Source organism: Pogonomyrmex barbatus, unplaced genomic scaffold (genome assembly GCF_055798465.1).
Source record: "Pogonomyrmex barbatus isolate J1 unplaced genomic scaffold, ASM5579846v1 scaffold11, whole genome shotgun sequence".
Classification (NCBI taxonomy): Eukaryota; Metazoa; Arthropoda; class Insecta; order Hymenoptera; family Formicidae; genus Pogonomyrmex; species Pogonomyrmex barbatus.
Window position 1 is genome coordinate 3,769,226 of NW_028297107.1, and position 19,040 is coordinate 3,788,265.

The 19,040-nt window shown below is 37.8% G+C and overlaps 1 protein-coding gene across 2 annotated transcripts; it reads left to right on the plus strand.

Annotated features, from left to right (window-relative positions):
• Positions 1-15,213: 15,213 nt before the first annotated feature.
• Positions 15,214-19,002, plus strand: dnk (deoxynucleoside kinase). 2 transcript variants are annotated; one of them, XM_011631660.3, is made up of 4 exons: positions 15,214-15,412; positions 17,523-17,722; positions 17,823-18,072; positions 18,239-19,002. In XM_011631660.3, exons 1-4 carry the CDS (start codon positions 15,400-15,402, stop codon positions 18,562-18,564), a joined length of 789 nt encoding a protein of 262 aa, XP_011629962.2. In that variant the 5' UTR covers positions 15,214-15,399; the 3' UTR covers positions 18,565-19,002. The 2 variants fall into 2 exon arrangements, with proteins under 2 accessions (XP_011629962.2, XP_011629963.2); XM_011631661.3 differs by lacking the exon at positions 15,214-15,412 and adding an exon at positions 16,303-16,562.
• The last annotated feature ends 38 nt before the right edge of the window (positions 19,003-19,040 follow it).

A 19,040-nucleotide genomic window follows, 5' to 3' on the forward strand; every position in this document is an offset into this window, starting at 1 on the left:
TTCATTCTCTCTCTATTCGGTCGCGAGTTGTAGATCGTCTAAAGCGGATTCTAGGAACATGCTATTGTAATCTATCTATTTTTATACATGCGATGTAAGCATAGGTGATACTATTATTCTTTAAAGAGAATCTCTCATCTCATCTTCGAGAGAGAGAGTGCTTTTCCTCGGAAAATAGCTCCAACGAACTATAATGGAACTCTAGGATATCGCAACTTCATTTAAGATATCCATTTTCCGGGCGAATGACGATACATAATATAGACATTACCCGCAGCTAGGTATATCGAATTGCGCCGAGTTACGCTAGATCAATTAGTGAATTTTGCATAATTTCGCGAGGGTTCTCGAATTTCGATGCTTTAGACAATCGGAAACGATCTCCGTGTTTGGTCATAACAACGGTAATAGCGCTAGACAGTTGTGACGACGTGAAACACACGTTCGCTGCCTCCGTAGGCCATACATATCCGTAGTATCGCAAATCGAATCACGCCGAAATTCTCCCGGTTACAATCCCCCCTCCCCCCCCTCCCCTCCTCCTCCTCCTCCCTCTTCCCCTCATAACGAAAAGTACGCTATATCGAATACCGCGTGTGCGTTCGCGCGTACCAGCGCGGATGCACACGCGTTCCGCTCCGTCTCCGATCTTTCCGTCACGGAGAGGCAGCAACCCCCGGAGTTTGGTGCGCGCTGGGATAAATGCACAGGGGTGGGTTTCTGGCGTGTCATCGTACGGACGATTACGCGACGTTGCGTTGAACCGGCCGGAGGGGCTGAAAGCGCAGCTACAGCGATCTCGAGCCGGTCATCACCGAGGGTGGAGCGGAGGGTGGATCGTTGGGTTCCGGAGCGAGCGAGGGTCAGGAATGCGCGTTCTAAAAGGACCGAGGATCGTGTTCCGAGGCATCGCCGTTCGGTCGAACGACACATCGAATTCTGTTCTTGTTTGTCCAAATGCCCCATTGTGTGCCCTCCGGGGCAGTTTTCACGCGTGCCACAATTTCCTGCCTGTCACGTGTGTGTTCAACAGTCGGGTCGCACTGTTTTGCTTTTGTAGCGAGAAAGGCATCCTGAGATCCTCCGCCACAGGATCGAGCCTAGTGTTTGCTCTCCAAGAGAGAGAAGAGAGAGAGAGAGAGAGAGAGAGAGAGAGAGAGAGAGAGAGAGAGAGCGAGCGACTCTCGAAAACAAAATTCTCGAATAGAGAAATGAGTCTGGTTTTTCGATCGACGAGTGTACATTCCGGAGTCGCGGGTCTTTATAAACATATTTTCTGTTGAAAGTTATTCATGTGCTCTCTGCCAGAATCAAGACTGATGTTTGCTCTCTGAAAACGACTGTCGTAAATAAAATTCTTGGATAGACAGCAAAGCCACTAGTCCCTCTCATGAATATGTATCTTTGAAGTGTATTTTTTATAATTATATTTTATAATTATATTCGCTTTTTTATAGTTCAAAATTATTGTTTACTAAGATTAGATTATTAGAATCTGCCTTACACGAGCGCGTCTATTCTCCGGTGTATCGCAAATTCCCGTATCTCGCTTCCGCAGCTCGATAATATTTCACCCTCTCTTAGAGCAGATTCGGTGTTTACTCTAATCGCAGTTCCCGCACTAAAACAAGAAACAAATCCTCAATTTCAACTTAACCATTTTCCAAGTGTACAAGTCATAAATGCGTATTCAAACTTAGCAAACGCATCTCACGGGGGTAGAACGAGTATTATTATTATTATTATTATTATTATTATTACTACTAATGCGTTCTCGTCGCTATTATTGCCAGTACCATTACTCACCGGTGCTCTCGGGCTCATTAGGCGAATTTACTAGGCGCATTTGCGTCGCGAGTTTCACCAAGCAGTTCGCCCCGAGAAACGACAATTTTCGCGTTGTCGCCTTACGCGAAGTCGCCCCGCGCCCGCGCGCTCTCGCGAGCATTTCCCCACGCTCGCGTTTCCGCCAGAGCGTAAACTTCCTATAAATAAAATGCACGCTTCTCCGTAGCTTCCGTTCAAATTTCGTCGCTGCGAAACAAGTAGCTGCGGCACGACGACCGCGTTCGCGCCCGGCATGCAGGGCCGCATTTACAATGCCCGTAAAATTTTCTTGGTTGCTCCGGTTCGCAGCCTTTCTATTTCGGGACAACCATCGTCGTTCGAGCTCTCCCTCGCTGGATGCCTTGCACCGTCAACCCTCCTCTTTCTCTTTCCGTCTCTTTTTCGCTCTCTCTCTCTCTCTCTCTCTCTCTCTCTCTCTCTCTCTCTCTCTCTCTCTCTCTCTCTCTCTCTCTCTCTCTCTCTCTCTCTCTCTCTCTCTCTCTCTCTCTCTCTCTCTCTCTCTCCCTCTCTCTCTCTTCCTCTCTCTTCTTTCGTCCAATTAGCGTACGCACCCGCGTAAAACGTACACCACGTAGCACGAAGAGCACTTTTCGCAGGCCGGCCTGCCTACCATCTCGAGCTCAATGCCCTGTAAGTGATTACCCGGAAAAGTGCTGCAAATTACATAATCGCGTCAACACGTAATCTGCTAATGAAAGTGGTAGCAATGTTGACGTACAGAAAATGACAAGCTGCCAGCTACACTATTTTCGGTCGAAAAAAAAAATATTATTTAAAAAAGTGATAGCTTTGCAATAATTTAAAATCACAGAATTGATCGATTATACGATTAAAAATTGACATTGGAATTTCCAGATATTTTTCGCTGTTGTTTTTGCATTAATAATCACGCGTAAACTCAGGAAGTTGCTGTTGACGAAACAATATTCTCGTATATTTTTGAATTTCCGCTGCGACTTTTCTAAGAGAAAGCTAAATAAATGTTGAAAATACCGTCGTTAATTGTTGTAGAAGGACAAATATTTATACTATAATTTGATGAACGAAACGGCTATTTCGCTGCCGCAACGGAAATGCCGCAAGGTTTCATCTTGTCGGTGATTTTAACATTATTTTTCATCGGGCGACAGTTTATTTAGCCGAACAAATCTCTCTTCTCACTCTACCATTGATTTGTTTATACGCAGATGAAGTGAACACGAGCGCGGTGCCTAGTGGATGCGAGCACTCTAGAGGACTCTCGAGACTTTTATCGGTTTATCTGTATCTCTCTTCCATTTATGCGCTTTAACAAATAATCACTTTCATCAAGAACATTTTTTTTCTTTATTTATTAAATAAAGTCTATTATCGAAAAGAGAACGGACACCCGTCTCTTGCTGTTAAATAAACGATGTAGACATTGAATAAACTCTAAACAGAAATTAATGCGACCAACTTTTGAAGTATCAATTGGATTCAATTACAAAAATATTCGCCAAAACAAAAGTGAAAATTAAAAAGATCGCAATTGATATTTCATTTACGATGCATGATAATAGCAATTTGATACGTACATCTAACAGATCCCGATATACGATTCTTTATTAATCTCTTATCGTCGCTGTTACACGCTGACGTTCCTTTAATGGCATTTCAATTAATGGCTCACGCCATCTCCTATCTCGTATATCCGACGCCACGTGACGTTTATCTCACGATTGACGGGATTCGAACATCATTCGTCTCGATGTCTATCGCCGCGTCGGCCGATGTATCCATTTGCCCACGACGTTACAGTCAGCGGTCGTGTACCATCTTCCCCCTCGACCGACTTGGCTCCAGCTGCCCCTAAATCCCGATCCCTACCGACGTCGTGTACGCCCGATAGACGTCGAATGCGGTTAGACGCACGTGCGTTTTGCGCAGCGCGGGCGATAAACGCGCTCGAGAAAAGGCAGATCGATATCTCTCCGATGGATGAGGCCCGCGCGATAGCCCTTCCCGGGTATAAATAATGGAATTACGGGAGAGAGAGACGTAATTGTTACGAATTGCCGGGGGTAATTTATGGGTGCCCCGCCGGGTGGGTGGCCCCCGTTCCCCTCCCCTTCCCCCGCCCCAAGCACGCGCGTTTTATCTCGCTGCGCTCTACGCAAATGAAATAAAGCCATTATTGAGTCGACGCGATGTGAAATGTCATTGCTACGTCGGCGAACATCAGGTAGTACCGCAAAAATTGAATACGTCTCATTGAAGTAACGATTATTTTCTTTATGTCTTTTTTTTTTTTTTTAAATTATATCCATCTCATATCGATCCCGACGCACATTTATTTGAAAAATATCCGCTCGTTCTTACGTCCGTTTGAGAATCTCTCGCTTTCGACGGGAAATCCCGAAAGAAAAGTTTCGTGATCGCTCTGGATATTCAACAGATTTAACTCGCCTCGTGAAGCAGCCCGGACCCAACGAGAGTCACTCGAATGAGGCTCTCAAAGAGAACCGAAATGCAGTTTTTGCTTCTTGTTTTTATATCGAGCGTAGAAACAACACAATATCAAAGTACTGCTGCGCGCATAAAAAACACTAATGTTCTTTCTTCCGGCCTTCAGAGGCAAGACAGACGTGGAAATGGATTTTTGATGGTATTCAGAAACGCATCCTTCACGCTCGCTCGCACGGACATCTAACAAAGAGTTAACAATAAAATTAACGAATTTACCCGTGACAAAGACGGGCTACTTAGCGTTCGCATAGCGGCGTAGCTACTTATGTAGATTCACGCCGCGGGCTACGCCTTCTCGATTTCCTAGAAGATTAATCGTCCTTATGCGGGTTACGAAAATTACTCTTCCGGTTCAAAGCGTGTGCGTAAGATCGTAAATTACTGCTTCCAATTTATCCCTCCGGATAGACGATGATACTAAAGCACGGTTATATTACCATCCAACTCGTTTTATTAACGAGATATCATACATTACATTTGTACGTATCCTCTGCGCACGGAAATAAATCCCTGCCAGTTTGTATATAATTAAACAAACAACGTTTAGGGAATTTGAAATTAAAGAAATTAAAATGAAATTATAATGAAATTTGCAACAGTTTTATTTCGTTAAAAGTCCAAAATTAAATTATAAAGATTCCCTACCACGAATAAATTTCTCATTTGAATTAATTTTTACAAAACTTAACTCTTCTCTATTTATATTTCATTTCCTCAGATATCTATTTATTTCTTTTTACTCATATTATAAACACATTTCTCTCTAGTTTATCTATCAATCTAGAGAGCTACAGGAAAATTTGCTCAATCATAATACCGACGTTATGACGCGATAATACGCTCTTTCGCGGAAACGATTACAAGAAAAATAAAAATTTGAAATAAACACGATTCCGCCGAAATGATATGGAGTTTTCTATGTGAGTCGACGAGAGGCCTGGACGTTTATCCCATCTGACGCTTAGCTGACTGTGCACGGGCAAAGTACCTAACTGGAAATGGACGGACACTCTTATTAGTGACTCACAAAGAAACATTTCATACTCCTCCAGGTTTCGGGCCGGCCGGCACGAAACGTCGACGATGACTAAGAAATATCGAGACTGGTCGATATAACTCCGACTGCGCGAGCGATTCGGGGATGACGGAGTATCGCGCTATCGTTAGCCCTCGAGGTGCACTCCATCGTTTCCTCCTCGTCACGGGCGATCAATTAATCATCCGTGAACTGTCATTTTTCTCAGCTTGCGTCAAGTCCGAGGAAAGCCCCGGAGGCAAACCTCCTATATATACCTACCTGCGACTTGTTGACACGGACGTTAAATTTTAATCCTTCGGTGTTTACTACGCAGAGACGTTTGTTTCTGCCGCGATAAATTTCGACGAACTTTCTTAATTGTTTCTTGGAAAGTCTGTGACTCGTATTCCTACTTTCTCACGCTCATCCTTTAATTGATTAATTTTTCAGTGCTATGTGCGATACAACCGAAATTCGCAATTTGTTAATTTAATCGCACGTCGTGATCGCGTTACATAGGGGCGCTTGCTCCAATTTTACGTCACAATTATGTTTACCCCGTATTTTCCCTGTGTGCCCTGAAATATATCACACTTGCGTTCACGCTGTGCTTTCCACCGCGAGATACATAACACTTTTCCCGTCACCGGAGATGGGGATCTCGCGTCAAGCGACTTGTCGATGCAATCTTGCGACGCGAGTGCGATACATATGCGCTCCTCGCAGGGCGATGAGTCATGCCTGCCATACCGTGACGCACGCCGCATTATTTTTATGGTGTTCTCGCGTGGGCGCTATGATTCACGTGGGCCTACAGGCTTTTCCGTTTCACCCCCCGTTTGTAACTGTAAAGCATCCCTCCAGCACCACTACGATATGCCTACGTCCCGCTCGCGCGAATGAATCGTCAGAAATCCCACGCGGACCATCGTGTACCATCGACCCGTTAATTATTCCAGGTGGTGCGCGCGATTTTGATTAGCCGTAAACGCATTCGGTGATCCTCGTGGGACATATCGAGGTGTACGCTTGCTCTCGCTCGGGGGGAATGCATTTGTTAGCGCCCGCGCGATGACGGCGATTTATTTCGCCGTTCTTGCAGATTTGTAGATTTCAAATTGTCACCACTTTAGTTTATGATCATATCGTGTATTAATACATAATCAAACTGCAGCGTGTTAAAACTTTCATGTTATTTCTTAGAAAAAAGAATTTTTTTTTGTGATAAAAAGAAAAAGTAAACCATGAATTACCACGAATATTATTCTTACTTAAATAATATTTTTCTGTATTATATTAATCTTGATGTTTTGTCATTTTTTTTTCAACATTTTTTTATATAAAAAAAAATTCAACTATTAGGTCTTATAAAATCTTTTTTCATTTATTACATTTCATTTTTCTTGAAATAGATGAAAGTTTTTGGGCGAGAGGGAATTTTTATTTGAACATTATCCTAATATATGTTTGCTTCATATAACGAGCTAATTAAATAAAGATTTGATTAGGAAAAAGCACACAGTTAATATATTTGCTTCGAATATGAAATCTTCTTCTAAATTTATCTACCTAGTATGAGAGAAAAGTAAAGAAATATATGAATGTATAATCTTCCTTCCAAAGTGCGAACTCATATAAATATGAATTTCGCAACTTGGATCATACAAGTGAGTTAATAAGTTCTATCCATATCAAAATGATCCCTTTTACCTCCTTAGCGCAAACTCTTGACGGCGAGAAAGATCAAATTTAAGATCTGACCATAAATCCGCTCTTTTTACGCATACGAGATGTTCTTACTTCAAATTTTTCGAGAGCAAATTTACACTTCAACTTATTTTTACGAGCCAATATTTCCATACGTGCCCCTGCCTACATTACTTTCTATCGCTCTTTCCGCAATATCCCCGATCATCCTGGCTGAGCTCACCCAACAAGAGTCAGTGTACTTTTTGGAACGAGGCAAACGATCGGCCTTGAAGATCTATCCATCCGATAAATCTGGAAATTACCGAGCGAGAGGCGTCAGCCACGCGACTTCGTCCGGCCGATTTCGAGAGCACTAATGCATCGATAAATCTCGTGGCGTTTCAAGGCGTCCATTCAGCCAACCGACACATGCTGCGACTTCGACGTAGCTCTGTGTGTGTGTGTGTGTGTGTGTGTATTCATACGTTTGTATATGTACGTTTGTGTAAGCGACACGCACGTGTCCCAATTCCATCACATTTCCCGTTGGCGCCTAACATTTTTCGTTCGCACTTAACGGCGTGGGGTCCTTTTCCCTCGGACCGGTCATCCGTGGCACGAAATTAATGAAGACGAGAAAGCGGCAAGATCAAGGCAGGCAGCGGAGGAAAAAATTAAACGACGTGGACTTCATTAAGGAAGTATCATATCATATTTCTTTCTGCTTTCTTTTTCCACGAGACGTCAAAAGATATTGCGTCGTAAAAGAATGCTCAACTTTTTTGTTTCGCGACATTATTGACTTCAGACTTTCGATGAGAATATCGCTGTATCGTTTCGTAGAGCACGAGGCTGCTTTTCGCCAAAAAAATCGCGGTCTTAATTAGGACGGGAATTCCACTATTCGAGATACACCTGCGTCGGTATTTCGACGGCGAGGCGGATCGCGCGGCGCGTTCGGCACGCGCGAGAATAACGCGGCGCGTAAAGCGACTAGAAAATAACAGCCGAGAAAGAAAACAGCGGGAAACACAGACGGCGATGCGGCGATGCGGAGAACGAAAGATGCCGATGGGAGAGACGTGTCGTTTCGCGTTTTCTCTGGCGCCGACAATCCAGCGTTCTCGAATTCTTCGGGAGAATTCGCGGTCGTTTCTTTCGCCGTTCCTTTCGCGTATGAGGCATAAAGCACAAATGTCTTTTTTTTTTTCCTCTCTTCCGACCGCTTGCTTTTAACTCGACGCGAGAGGAGACTGAGAAAGATATAGGCACCATCGACGCGCGCGAGAAACGAACGCGCGAGAAACGGAATGAAAGAGGTCGCGGGTAGAGTTAACTTTTTAATTTCAGCCATCGCCGAAACTTATGCGACACGCGCTAATCGGATGTATGATGTTACAACGTTTTACTATATCAACTCCGCTGAGAGCTATTTCATGTGAAATATGAGGAAAACGAAATCGCACGAGGAACTATATTTAAGGTTTCCAAATGGTGGGCTTTATTCGGAATGCAGAACGAGAAATCATACTCATCGCGCGATGTGTACACGAGTGTGCTTTTATTACGTACACGACAAATCCGTAAATAGTAACACTTCGTTTAATTCGCTCGCTTTAATCGCGTTAAAATTATTATTTTAAATTGCTATTATAATTAAATTTTAAAAACGGGACAGAACGGTGTGATGTACAGAATATAAATCTCTTTGTAAAATTGTAAATTTATGATTCATCATTTTTATCTCGTACAGTGTATATCTATCTGCTCTTAATTGACACGAGAGCATAAGAATGTAGTAAACCTAATTGGCAATTATATCACATTATGTTACGATGTTATTATTACATCAACGTCTTTAACAAGTTCACTTAGATGAGTTCTTTGAAGTCATCCTACAAGATTTTCCGAATTTCTTGAACTTGTGATATTTTAGGAACCGCTCCAGAATTTTACACAGAAATAACACCTTTTATCTCTGCCTTTTATTTCTGCTCGCTAAAAATGTCGATGACACCGCATATTACAAAATAAAGCTTACTCGCGAAATTGCATAAAATTAATTAATTCAATTAACTCATTATATTTATTTTTGAGAAAAAGAAGTTTTTAAGCTACTTGATAGAAATCAAGTGAAAAAAGATAGAATATATATATATATATATTTTTTTTTTTCTGAAAAATGGCTTTGGCTTTCAATAATACTCTTAAATGGTTTCGTGTGTGTATATCTATATATCGTGTATATATATATATATATATATATATATATATATATATATATATGTGTATATAGATACACACGCACGAAATCATTTAAGAATTATTGAAAGCCAAAGCCAAAGCTACCACCTTCCAGAAATGACGTCGTAAGAAGCCTCAGATAGTATATTATGCAATTTTCGTGCAGATGGAAAACGAGGGAGGAAAATCGGAGAGTGTCGTCTCAGGGCGATGCACCGAGAAGATGTCGCATGCTAAAGAGGGATTGAAGGAGACCGAGAGAAGCTGTGCGGTGGGGGGGGGGGGGAGGGTACTTGCGGAGGAGCCGAGCGGCGGAATGTCGCGATTTCACTTTACGAGATTGGACTGAACACTCGCCGGCCGGCATCGCCAAAATAGAGGCGTGCACCTGTCCCGCTAGAAAAGGAAGAAGTTCGCATCTTCTAGATACGTCTCCTCTTGCTCTTCGTATCCCTCTATTCCTTTTTCACCTCTTCCTTTTCGTCCTCGCTCTCCCTTCCCCCCCCCCCCTCCCCTCCCTCTCCCGCCCTGCTTCTCCCGTTCACCCTCAAAATTTCCCTCGCGCACTTTTCCTCCCCTCGGTTTCGTTACGGAGATTCGTTCCTCGTCGTTCTCACCGCGTTCATTTCGTCACGCCTTTCTCTCCTTCAGCTTCTTGTGAACAGAACTTAGCGGTTCTTCCCTTCTTCGTGCGTGACGCACCCTCTCTCTTCTGCTCTCCGCGTTGCTCTCTATCTTCTTCCCTACGCACGTTGTTTGGCCATGCATGCCGTAACGCTATTTCCGTCGACGCACGTTGCAAACGCAGTAAGTCGCTTAACGCACGACGGACATCGGGCATGAAGCGTCTGATGTTGAACTTTCAATAAAATGGAGAAAGTACCGAGACACCTGGAAGTTACATCAATTCACTTAACATCTAATAACAGTTTTCTATTGTTCTCTTTTTTTTTTATATGTTAAATGTCATTTTTTGGCAAGATAAATCATCATATCGTACTCTTGGAATGAATTTGATTACACGCTTATTAAAATGTAGAAGAAGATTATGATTTCTCTTTAATTTAGTTTTATTTCTATTAAATCTGATTCAAATCATCAAGAAATCGACATGTTAATGTTAATATATTAAGTGAGATGTGCTGCCTTTTTCATAGTTTGATTGATTTCTTTTTTACATTAGTAACATAGTAAAAGTGTTTGCATGCCACAGCGTTACAACGCGGTGCCATTGTCGAACTTAAAGTGCAAAGATCTGAGAGGGTTTTAGCGGATTATATATAGATCGGCACGTGTTTTAAGAATGGACCTCGACGAGACCTGCGTGATCCCGATAATGCAAAGAGGATTTTTTTCTTTTGAAATCCGAGACGCCGCCGGTAATAAGCGTGGCGCTCGACAACAATTAGTCGACAGTTTTATTGGCCGGCGGTGTAAAATCGGTCGTCTAAGTGAAATCCCGGGAATTAAAAGCGGGGTATAGCTTAATATAAATTGTTTGTTCTCTCCCGCGTTGTGTCCCGCCCGGTCGAATCGCAAAGGGCGCTTTTTAACCCGTAATTTGAAACGACCTCACATAATTGAAACTTAAGGTCACTCACAAATTGGCAAGAGTCAAAGGGCAACTGGTGCTTATAAGCGCATTGCGGCATATGCAACGGAAGATATTCTATTAAATATTATACTAAAAGAAGATTATTGCAATTTTAATTATAAGTTTAATCCCGAATTTTTTATCAAATTTTTATCACAAACGTTTTGAAGTTAATCTCGAAATTAGGAGAAATTGATTATATTACTGAAAAATTCTGTCATAATTAAATTGGAGACTTTTACGGCTCAATGTGGAAACTCTCTTTTTATCTCTTGCTATATAATGATAAGAAAACATATATTTAATTAAAAACAATTACGATAGGGAGTTTCAGATTTTAAAAATATCGCAATTTTAAGATTTAAGAAATGTCGTGAAAAATCGCGAGGTTGACATCACGATGGTTAATAATTAGAACCTTAACTCCATTCCATGAATCGTGCTCGGTAAGAAAAAAGCTAAAGGGTGTTTTCCGAGATGTTCTTTTTCACAATGACGTTTCGTGTGACAGGGAGAACATTGAAGAGCATTTGTGCGTTTCGTCCCACGGGAGCGAGTCGCGGGATATTTCCCCCTTCGTGTTTCGCTCCGTCCTCCCGTGGCTTTCTGGTTTCGTTTTTCCTCGCGCCGAGATTCCGCTGGCAAGCGGGTATCAGTCAAAACAGTATCACGTGGTCCGTTCATCCTGTCATGGGAAACGCGCGCGGGAGAGATCTCGCTCGGCAAAGATTCGGTCATCGTTGAATCTTTCATACCAAGCTCTCGTCTTACGAAAAAAGAAAATCGAAAAAAAAAGATGTGTGACGCGGTTCCCAAAGACGTCGCTCGACTGATAAATCACAATCACACAAATATCATGGCAATTATTATTATTATTATTAGATTCCACGATCTATGGCGTGGTATAGTTAAGATGAATCTGAAAAAGGAATTTTCGAATAATTTATTCGAAATATTTTGTGATAAAATTTCATGCACGCTGAAGGAGCTTTGGGTGAACGGAAATATGTAGAATTTTTTACGAAAGAGCTGTTTCGGAAGAGCGGAACGCGCGTTTCCTTTCATTGATGCTTGGCGAGTTTTCGCCGAGGCGAAATCAGAATAAGGAGAAAACGAATCCTTGGATTCGCGTCGCTTGGGTTTCCACTTTCTGTCGACTTGGACTCGGATCACGACGAACAGCCGCGACGTCGGTGAAATTGCATAAAATTGTAATGTGGAATGACACACTGATACAATTTGCGCGAGGCCACGATGGCAGAGGAGGTATCGTCATCCAAATATAAACGAGTAAACGGATCAGTCTGCCGACCGTCTGGTTATTTATCCCGCTTTTCCGAGATTATCTCAAGAACCCCTTGGCTGACCATTCGACTCGTCCCCGCAGGGCCGCATGAATGTAAAGGCCATTGCACGAGATGAATAATCCATGTCGATTCTCGAAAAGAAACTGTAGTAAACTGCGTCTAATAACACATCGATCTAACGACATCAACGTGTCACTTTGGCACTTTTTGTACTTTATAGAATAAAATCGGTGTAATTGAAAGAGGAGTATTAGTTTTTTTTATTAAAAATATTTGCATTAAGAGTATAAAGAAATTCAATTGTCAACAATGATTTATTAAGGATGAATAAAAATTAAAAAGCTAAGAATTGGAATAGTTGATTATTATATATTTGAAAAATTATAATATATTTTTAATTAAAAAGAGTTCGTAGTGTACATTTTTAAATGCGCTTTTAGCAAATACGAAAATATGAGTGAAACTTTTCATACAGGAAGTAATGGCAGAAAAAGCGACATTTAATTGACATGTAATCGTAAGTAGTAAGTAAGTGGACACGATAAGTATGATTGATTGTTTAAAACGAGAGCGATGCTAAGGTAGCGATTCCATTTATGCAAGGGCCGTGTTGTACTTCGCGCCGTAAAGGTAAGTTTATAAATACACTGGGATTCAAAATAGACATCGGACAATCCACGTTCGTCGCAAACGCATGGAGTCAGGAACTCGACGAAATTTAAATATCTCCAGGCACGTATCTTCGGTGATCTAAGATTGATTCAAGCTAGTCTTGAGCCAATTTCTCGTCATATTTATCTCCATTCGGAATTATTCTCGTTCGTTACAAAATAAACGAATACAAAAGAATGATTACATTACAGGACACCATATTACACTCAAAATTTCCTTTTATTCAATTAATTTTTCATGTATCACTACATGTCATTAAATAAAAATTTTTTTTTTTTTAAAGAACATATAATAAATATAATTTGGTATGCTTAAAATTTTGCCGATTGTGATCAAATTTTTCTTCTAATAATTTTTTATTTTTTTATTACTCTTCCTTACTTTTTGATCATTCAAGTCAAGTTGTGTATGACGTTAGATATTTTCTAAACGCAAAAATTTTTTACAGCAATAAATAATCATTTTTATTCATTGTGACTGTTTCTTAATTCATTCCAGATACAATATGTTCTAATATTAAAAACTTTATTTTTTGACACATGAAAAAGTTTCTAATAAAAATCATTTGACAGATATAAGTCAAGAATTGTTTTACAGTGACTGCTAGAGAAATAATTTCGTTAGTATTTACTTTGAGCACCTCTCTTAATAAAACTTTAGGTATAATATATTGTAACATTGGATGCATCGTTAAATCCTTTTTTTTCGAGCGAAGGGCATGGGAGGATTCTAATAAAAGTCATCTAGCGGATATAAGTTTTGCGTCGCGGCCACTTTCAAAGCTAAGAATTCTTTATGGCGGCTAGTTACACACAGTCCTAGATATCTCTCCGGTCTCCGGATATACGTTTCCAGCTGTAACTAGGATCGTTCTCGGTATTATAAATCAAAACCGAACCGCGTTTGTGCCACTTTTCGTTCATAAGGCGGCGTACTTTGACGGAAATTATAATCGACCATGTGTAAAACCGCATAAAGATCACTGAAATGCGAACAAAGGCGCGATGACGATCTCATTAAAGTCGTTAGTTTGATAAGTATCCTTGAATATGAAGAGGAAGATATTAATCTTTCTTTTCGTTTCTCGCTCTCATAATGAGAGATGATATTTATAATTATTTATAATTATCTTTTAGTTTATGGTAACTAATAATAAATGATGATTCCGTCAATAGACGCTTTTATCATTTATTCTAAATCATCTCGCCAAGATAGATTCTTTTAGCATTTAAATTATATTATAAATAATTCTTTTAAAATAAATGTCTTTGACATATTTTTGTTATATCTCACAAATGTGTAAGATACATGTTGCAATTTAATCAATTTTGATTTACGAGTTGGACGTTTGAACTTCTGGATTTATTCGGTACAGATTTTTATCAACACAAAAGAAAAATGTTTATTTGTGTTATCTCGATGAGTAAAATAGATAAGAAATGAAAAAAGATTTAGTTATATAGAAAAGAGTAGTAAAGTAATAATTCTATCAAATATTTGTATATTATGGACTATGTTTGATTATTCTACTAATTATTGTTTCATTGGTATTGTACAAATACAAAATTATTAATATTAAATATTCTATAATATATACATAATACTATATATATATAATACAATATTTAATTGTAAACATATAATCAAATTTAAATTTTAAATTTTGCGAATATCTAATGGATTTGTTACACTATTGCTTTATGTCAAATGTCATCTAAAATCTCCAAAAATATTTCACAGATAGTATTTTATTTAATTTCAAACAAAATTTTATGAAATTAGTCAATAATAAACGATCTCTTAAACAGTTTTCTTATAGAATCGTTTGTAATTTGTTTGAAAATCTTTGAAAAGTATATAAGAAAATTTGATAGTCAGTTTCGAATAATTTTAATTAATGTATTATTTTATACAATTAGCTGAAGCAAATATTATCTTCAACTGATAACTTTTCCATAAGCAAGTAATATTAAATACAAAATACATATACATATTAAATAAAAAAGTTTTTTGTAAAGTCAATATAAAGATTATTCAAGTCTTAAAGAAATATCAATAAAAAAAAAACCATCAAAAATATCCAAAAATATAATTAAATCCCTTTAATGGTGTTGACTCGTGTTTTTGCCTTTATCTTTCACTTATTCTTTATTTTTTTCCATTCTCATTTTACCATTCGCGTTTCTTTTTACTTAAACTGTTTCTCATTTTAGCCAAGAGGGAGTCAGTGCGCAACGAGCTTTTACAATCCGTTGTCTTTAACATTAACGGTAACATCATCAACGGTCTCTTGCTGATCGGCTGACGATGAATGTAGCTTCCAAGCTGCCGAGCTGAATCGATACTACTTGGCGTTGTATAAATCCATTCACGTTCACGCGCACGCTCGATGCAACGCAGTTGCATCAGAATCGGAGAATAATAGAAACATACATTGCGATAGAAGCCGTCGAGTTTTTTTAAGTCCTGCGAGAGCATGTAAAAGTTTTCTTGTAAAATTATTAAATGCTTCCACGGTTTGCAATCCACAAATTGCAACGATGGCTTCCGGCGGTGAGTACGCCGTACGCTGATAACGTTGGACTATTTTTTACAGCTGGACTACTGTACACTCGTTGTATTTAAAATGAAATAGATGTAAATTTGAAATTTGGCAGAAAAGTGAGAAAGTTTTAATTTCTTTAAATTGAATCGTCACAGTGACAATACGATGATTCAAAATAATATGATTTGATCATTTCATCGAATTGACGATCGAAATATATTTATAATTAAAAATGGCTACATTGTCAATTGAATTAAAATTGATCAGAGCTCATATAGCACAGACCTCCAATGAATGTTTAAATACGTCCAGAGGACGTCTTACAGATAAGATCACGTCCTAAGTATATTTCCAAGCGTCTCTCGAATAAAGTGTGTTGTATAGAAGAGGATCGAAGTGACCCTGACATGATGATAATACCAATTCACCAATTGTTGTAATATGAGAAACGTAAGATCACTTACGATGAAATTGCCGTTATTATGCCGTTTATCGTATTATATTATTGCATACTTAGATTATTTTATCCCCAGGTATTTAACCTGAACAAGTGTTACTAACGTATTGTCGGCATCGGTGACGTAGCTAGCTGCGGGGACATTGACGGCTTAATAATTTTATTAATCGATAAAATATCCATATATAATTATACGTTTTTATATATAGACATATTTTATATATACGATGTCTTATGTATAATTTTATATATATATATATATATATTTAAATGAGGAAAATATTAGATTTTGTAAATATAATTTTAACTTCTTTTTTAATTTTGAAAAAGGATGAATTCCCCTCCCCTCGTAGATATGTCATGTTTCCATGATAAATTCAAAATTATGCTCCATCTCCCTTATCTATCCCACTAGTTACATTCCTGATCGGTGAGACAGCTCATGAGACTCGGGAGGTCGCTCGCGTGTTGTTTTGGCGGGAAAGTTGCGCGGCAGTCCCCTGTACGTCCGTTCACGATCGTTTAGTTAGTTTGTGCATACGTTAGTGCTTTGTAGAAGGTAGAGAGCGAACGATTTTCGAAACCGAGTTGTCATCAGAACTCACAGTTGAACTACGATTCCACTGTGATTATTTTAATTCGATTTATATTAAACTTATCAGCTCGGTTTTGAGCCACTACTTTCACGTGATAATCATTTGGTAAGTGAAACACTGCACATAACGTTGACTGAGAACTGATGTGGAATTGTCTTATTTTCTTATCTATTTCAATTGACCACTCAAAATTACTGTATATTAAGTTATTATTAATATTATAAAACTTCTTCAGATCTTTCGCTTCAAATAATAGAAAGCGTTTAAGAAAGTTATTTGATTTAAACGATAAAGATAGTTTTATTGTTATTTTTAATAGGTATATTATTTTACTGTTGTAAAGAAATCAACTTTCTCATTTTAATAATGAATTCATTTCAAATAGGTAATTATATTTTAATAATATATTTTCTGCCTACAAGGAATTCAAACATTCCTGTGTATTTGTTTAGAAAGTTTAAGTATGATTCAGAACTTAAAACATGAGTCCCTTTACTGCTCACATTAAAAATTCTCAATTAACATAGAAAAAAATTGATGGTTTAAAATCTGTTGAACAAAATAACTAACTAAAATCATTTGCCTTATCAAGCTTTATCATTATTTGCAATTTAGCAATAGTTTTCGACAACAACCTTCTCTATTTTTTTAGTTTCTAAATTTGTTTATTTTTTTTCTTAAATTTGAATATCATGCAATAATATTTATTATTATATACCTTGTTGTAGATCATGAGTTTTAAATGAGGATGTTTCAGAATTTCAGTTTTATATAAAATTTTATACTCTCCCAAATAATATACTTTGCTATGTGAATGAATGTGTCTAATAAGTAATTAATTTTATTTATTAAATTATTAAAGATGTGATATTTTCTTCTATTAAGATAATCTATTTAAGATAATCTTTTGAGGATTTTATATCCTGTTGATAAATTCTTAGAAAGTAATTATCATTTGAAGTATATTGTTACTGTTTGCATTATACTATGCTTATCATATTTCTTCTTCTAAGAATGAGCTAAATAAATATTTTGCCAATGAAATCAAATATGTTGTCTGTTTAGGTAAAGCAGCACTTCAAGCCTTCATCAAAATGTCTGGCTCCATTGGTAAATTATATAAACATCCCTTTACTGTATGTGTGGAGGGCAACATAGGGAGTGGTAAAACAACGTTTTTAAGTCACTTCAAGAAATATGACAATGTTACTGTATTGGAAGAACCAGTTGAACTTTGGCGCGATGTATCTGGGACAAATCTATTGGTAAGTCATATTTTTATAATTTTAAACACATTCTAATATAAATATTTAACCTTACAAGGTATTATTTAAGAGTAATAGACATCGCAAAAATATATTTTAGGAATTAATGTATAGCGAACCATCTCGTTTTGCCTTCCTGTTCCAATCATATGTACAATTGACTATGCTCCAATTACATACTTGTAAAACACCTTCGCCATACAAAATAATGGAGAGGTCTGTCTATAGTGCAATGTGCTTCGTAGAAAATTTAAAACGCAGAAATGTACTGCGTAATGTTGAAGTCACTATTTTGGAAGATTGGTATGACTGGTGCTTGAAAAATGCCAATATAGAAACTAATTTAATAGGTATGTACGATCTTCATTTATTTTATGAAAAATTATTGCTATTGAAGAAATACATCTATTTTACTTATCTCTTTATTTATCTCTTTACTTATCTCTTTTTTAATATTGCCTACTTATCTTTATTTACTATTTCTATATTTATTTATTTATTTATATTATCAAATAGTATACTTGAGAACGACGCCGGAGATCGTATATGAAAGAATGAAAAGACGAGGTCGGAAGGAAGAAAACGCTGTTTCCTTGGAGTATCTAAAGCAAATCCATCAGATCCATGACGATTGGCTTTATCATCAAACTTTGAAGCCAGTGCCGTCACCGGTAATAACCATAAACGGTGATCGAGAACTTCATGAAATGGTAGAGGAATTTGATAAATGTAAAAACGAAATCTTCAGTAAGGTAATAGACGATAATGACGTAAATAATACAATGATTACAGTATCGACAAATCGCGTGCTACCTGAAATCAAAGCTGGTATCTCAGATTAAAATATAAAATAAAAAAGACAAATAAGAATTTTTTAACTTAAATATTAAATATTAAAACGATAAATATATCCTGCATTTACATTGATCAATTATTATATATAACTTTGTGTTTTATTTTCACTTTCTGACTGCATTTACTGTTGTTATATACATATATATATGTGTGTGTGTGTGTATGTATGTATGTGTGTGTGTGTGTGTGTGTGTGTGTGTGTGTGTGTGTGTGTATGTATGTATGTATGTATGTATGTATATTTCTTACATGAAATTTCTGATTAACGTGATACATAATTAATTGATAAGGATAATTCATATTAGAGAATTTCATATTCACATTAGTTTAATTAATGCATTTTGAGTTATAACAAAAGATTTGTATCTGATTTAAATTTCTGATACATATTTAATCATCTTATATATATTTAATTTACTTATTGATCAATTGGTTTGTTAATGATTCTCTTAATATGCCTTTA

Excerpts from the sequence above, each read along its gene's own strand:
- dnk (XM_011631660.3), top strand. Across the intron at positions 17,723-17,822 it reads TATCTGGGACAAATCTATTG|GAATTAATGTATAGCGAACC; the intron begins GTAAGTCATATT and ends AATATATTTTAG. Across the intron at positions 18,073-18,238 it reads TATAGAAACTAATTTAATAG|TATACTTGAGAACGACGCCG; the intron begins GTATGTACGATC and ends ATTATCAAATAG.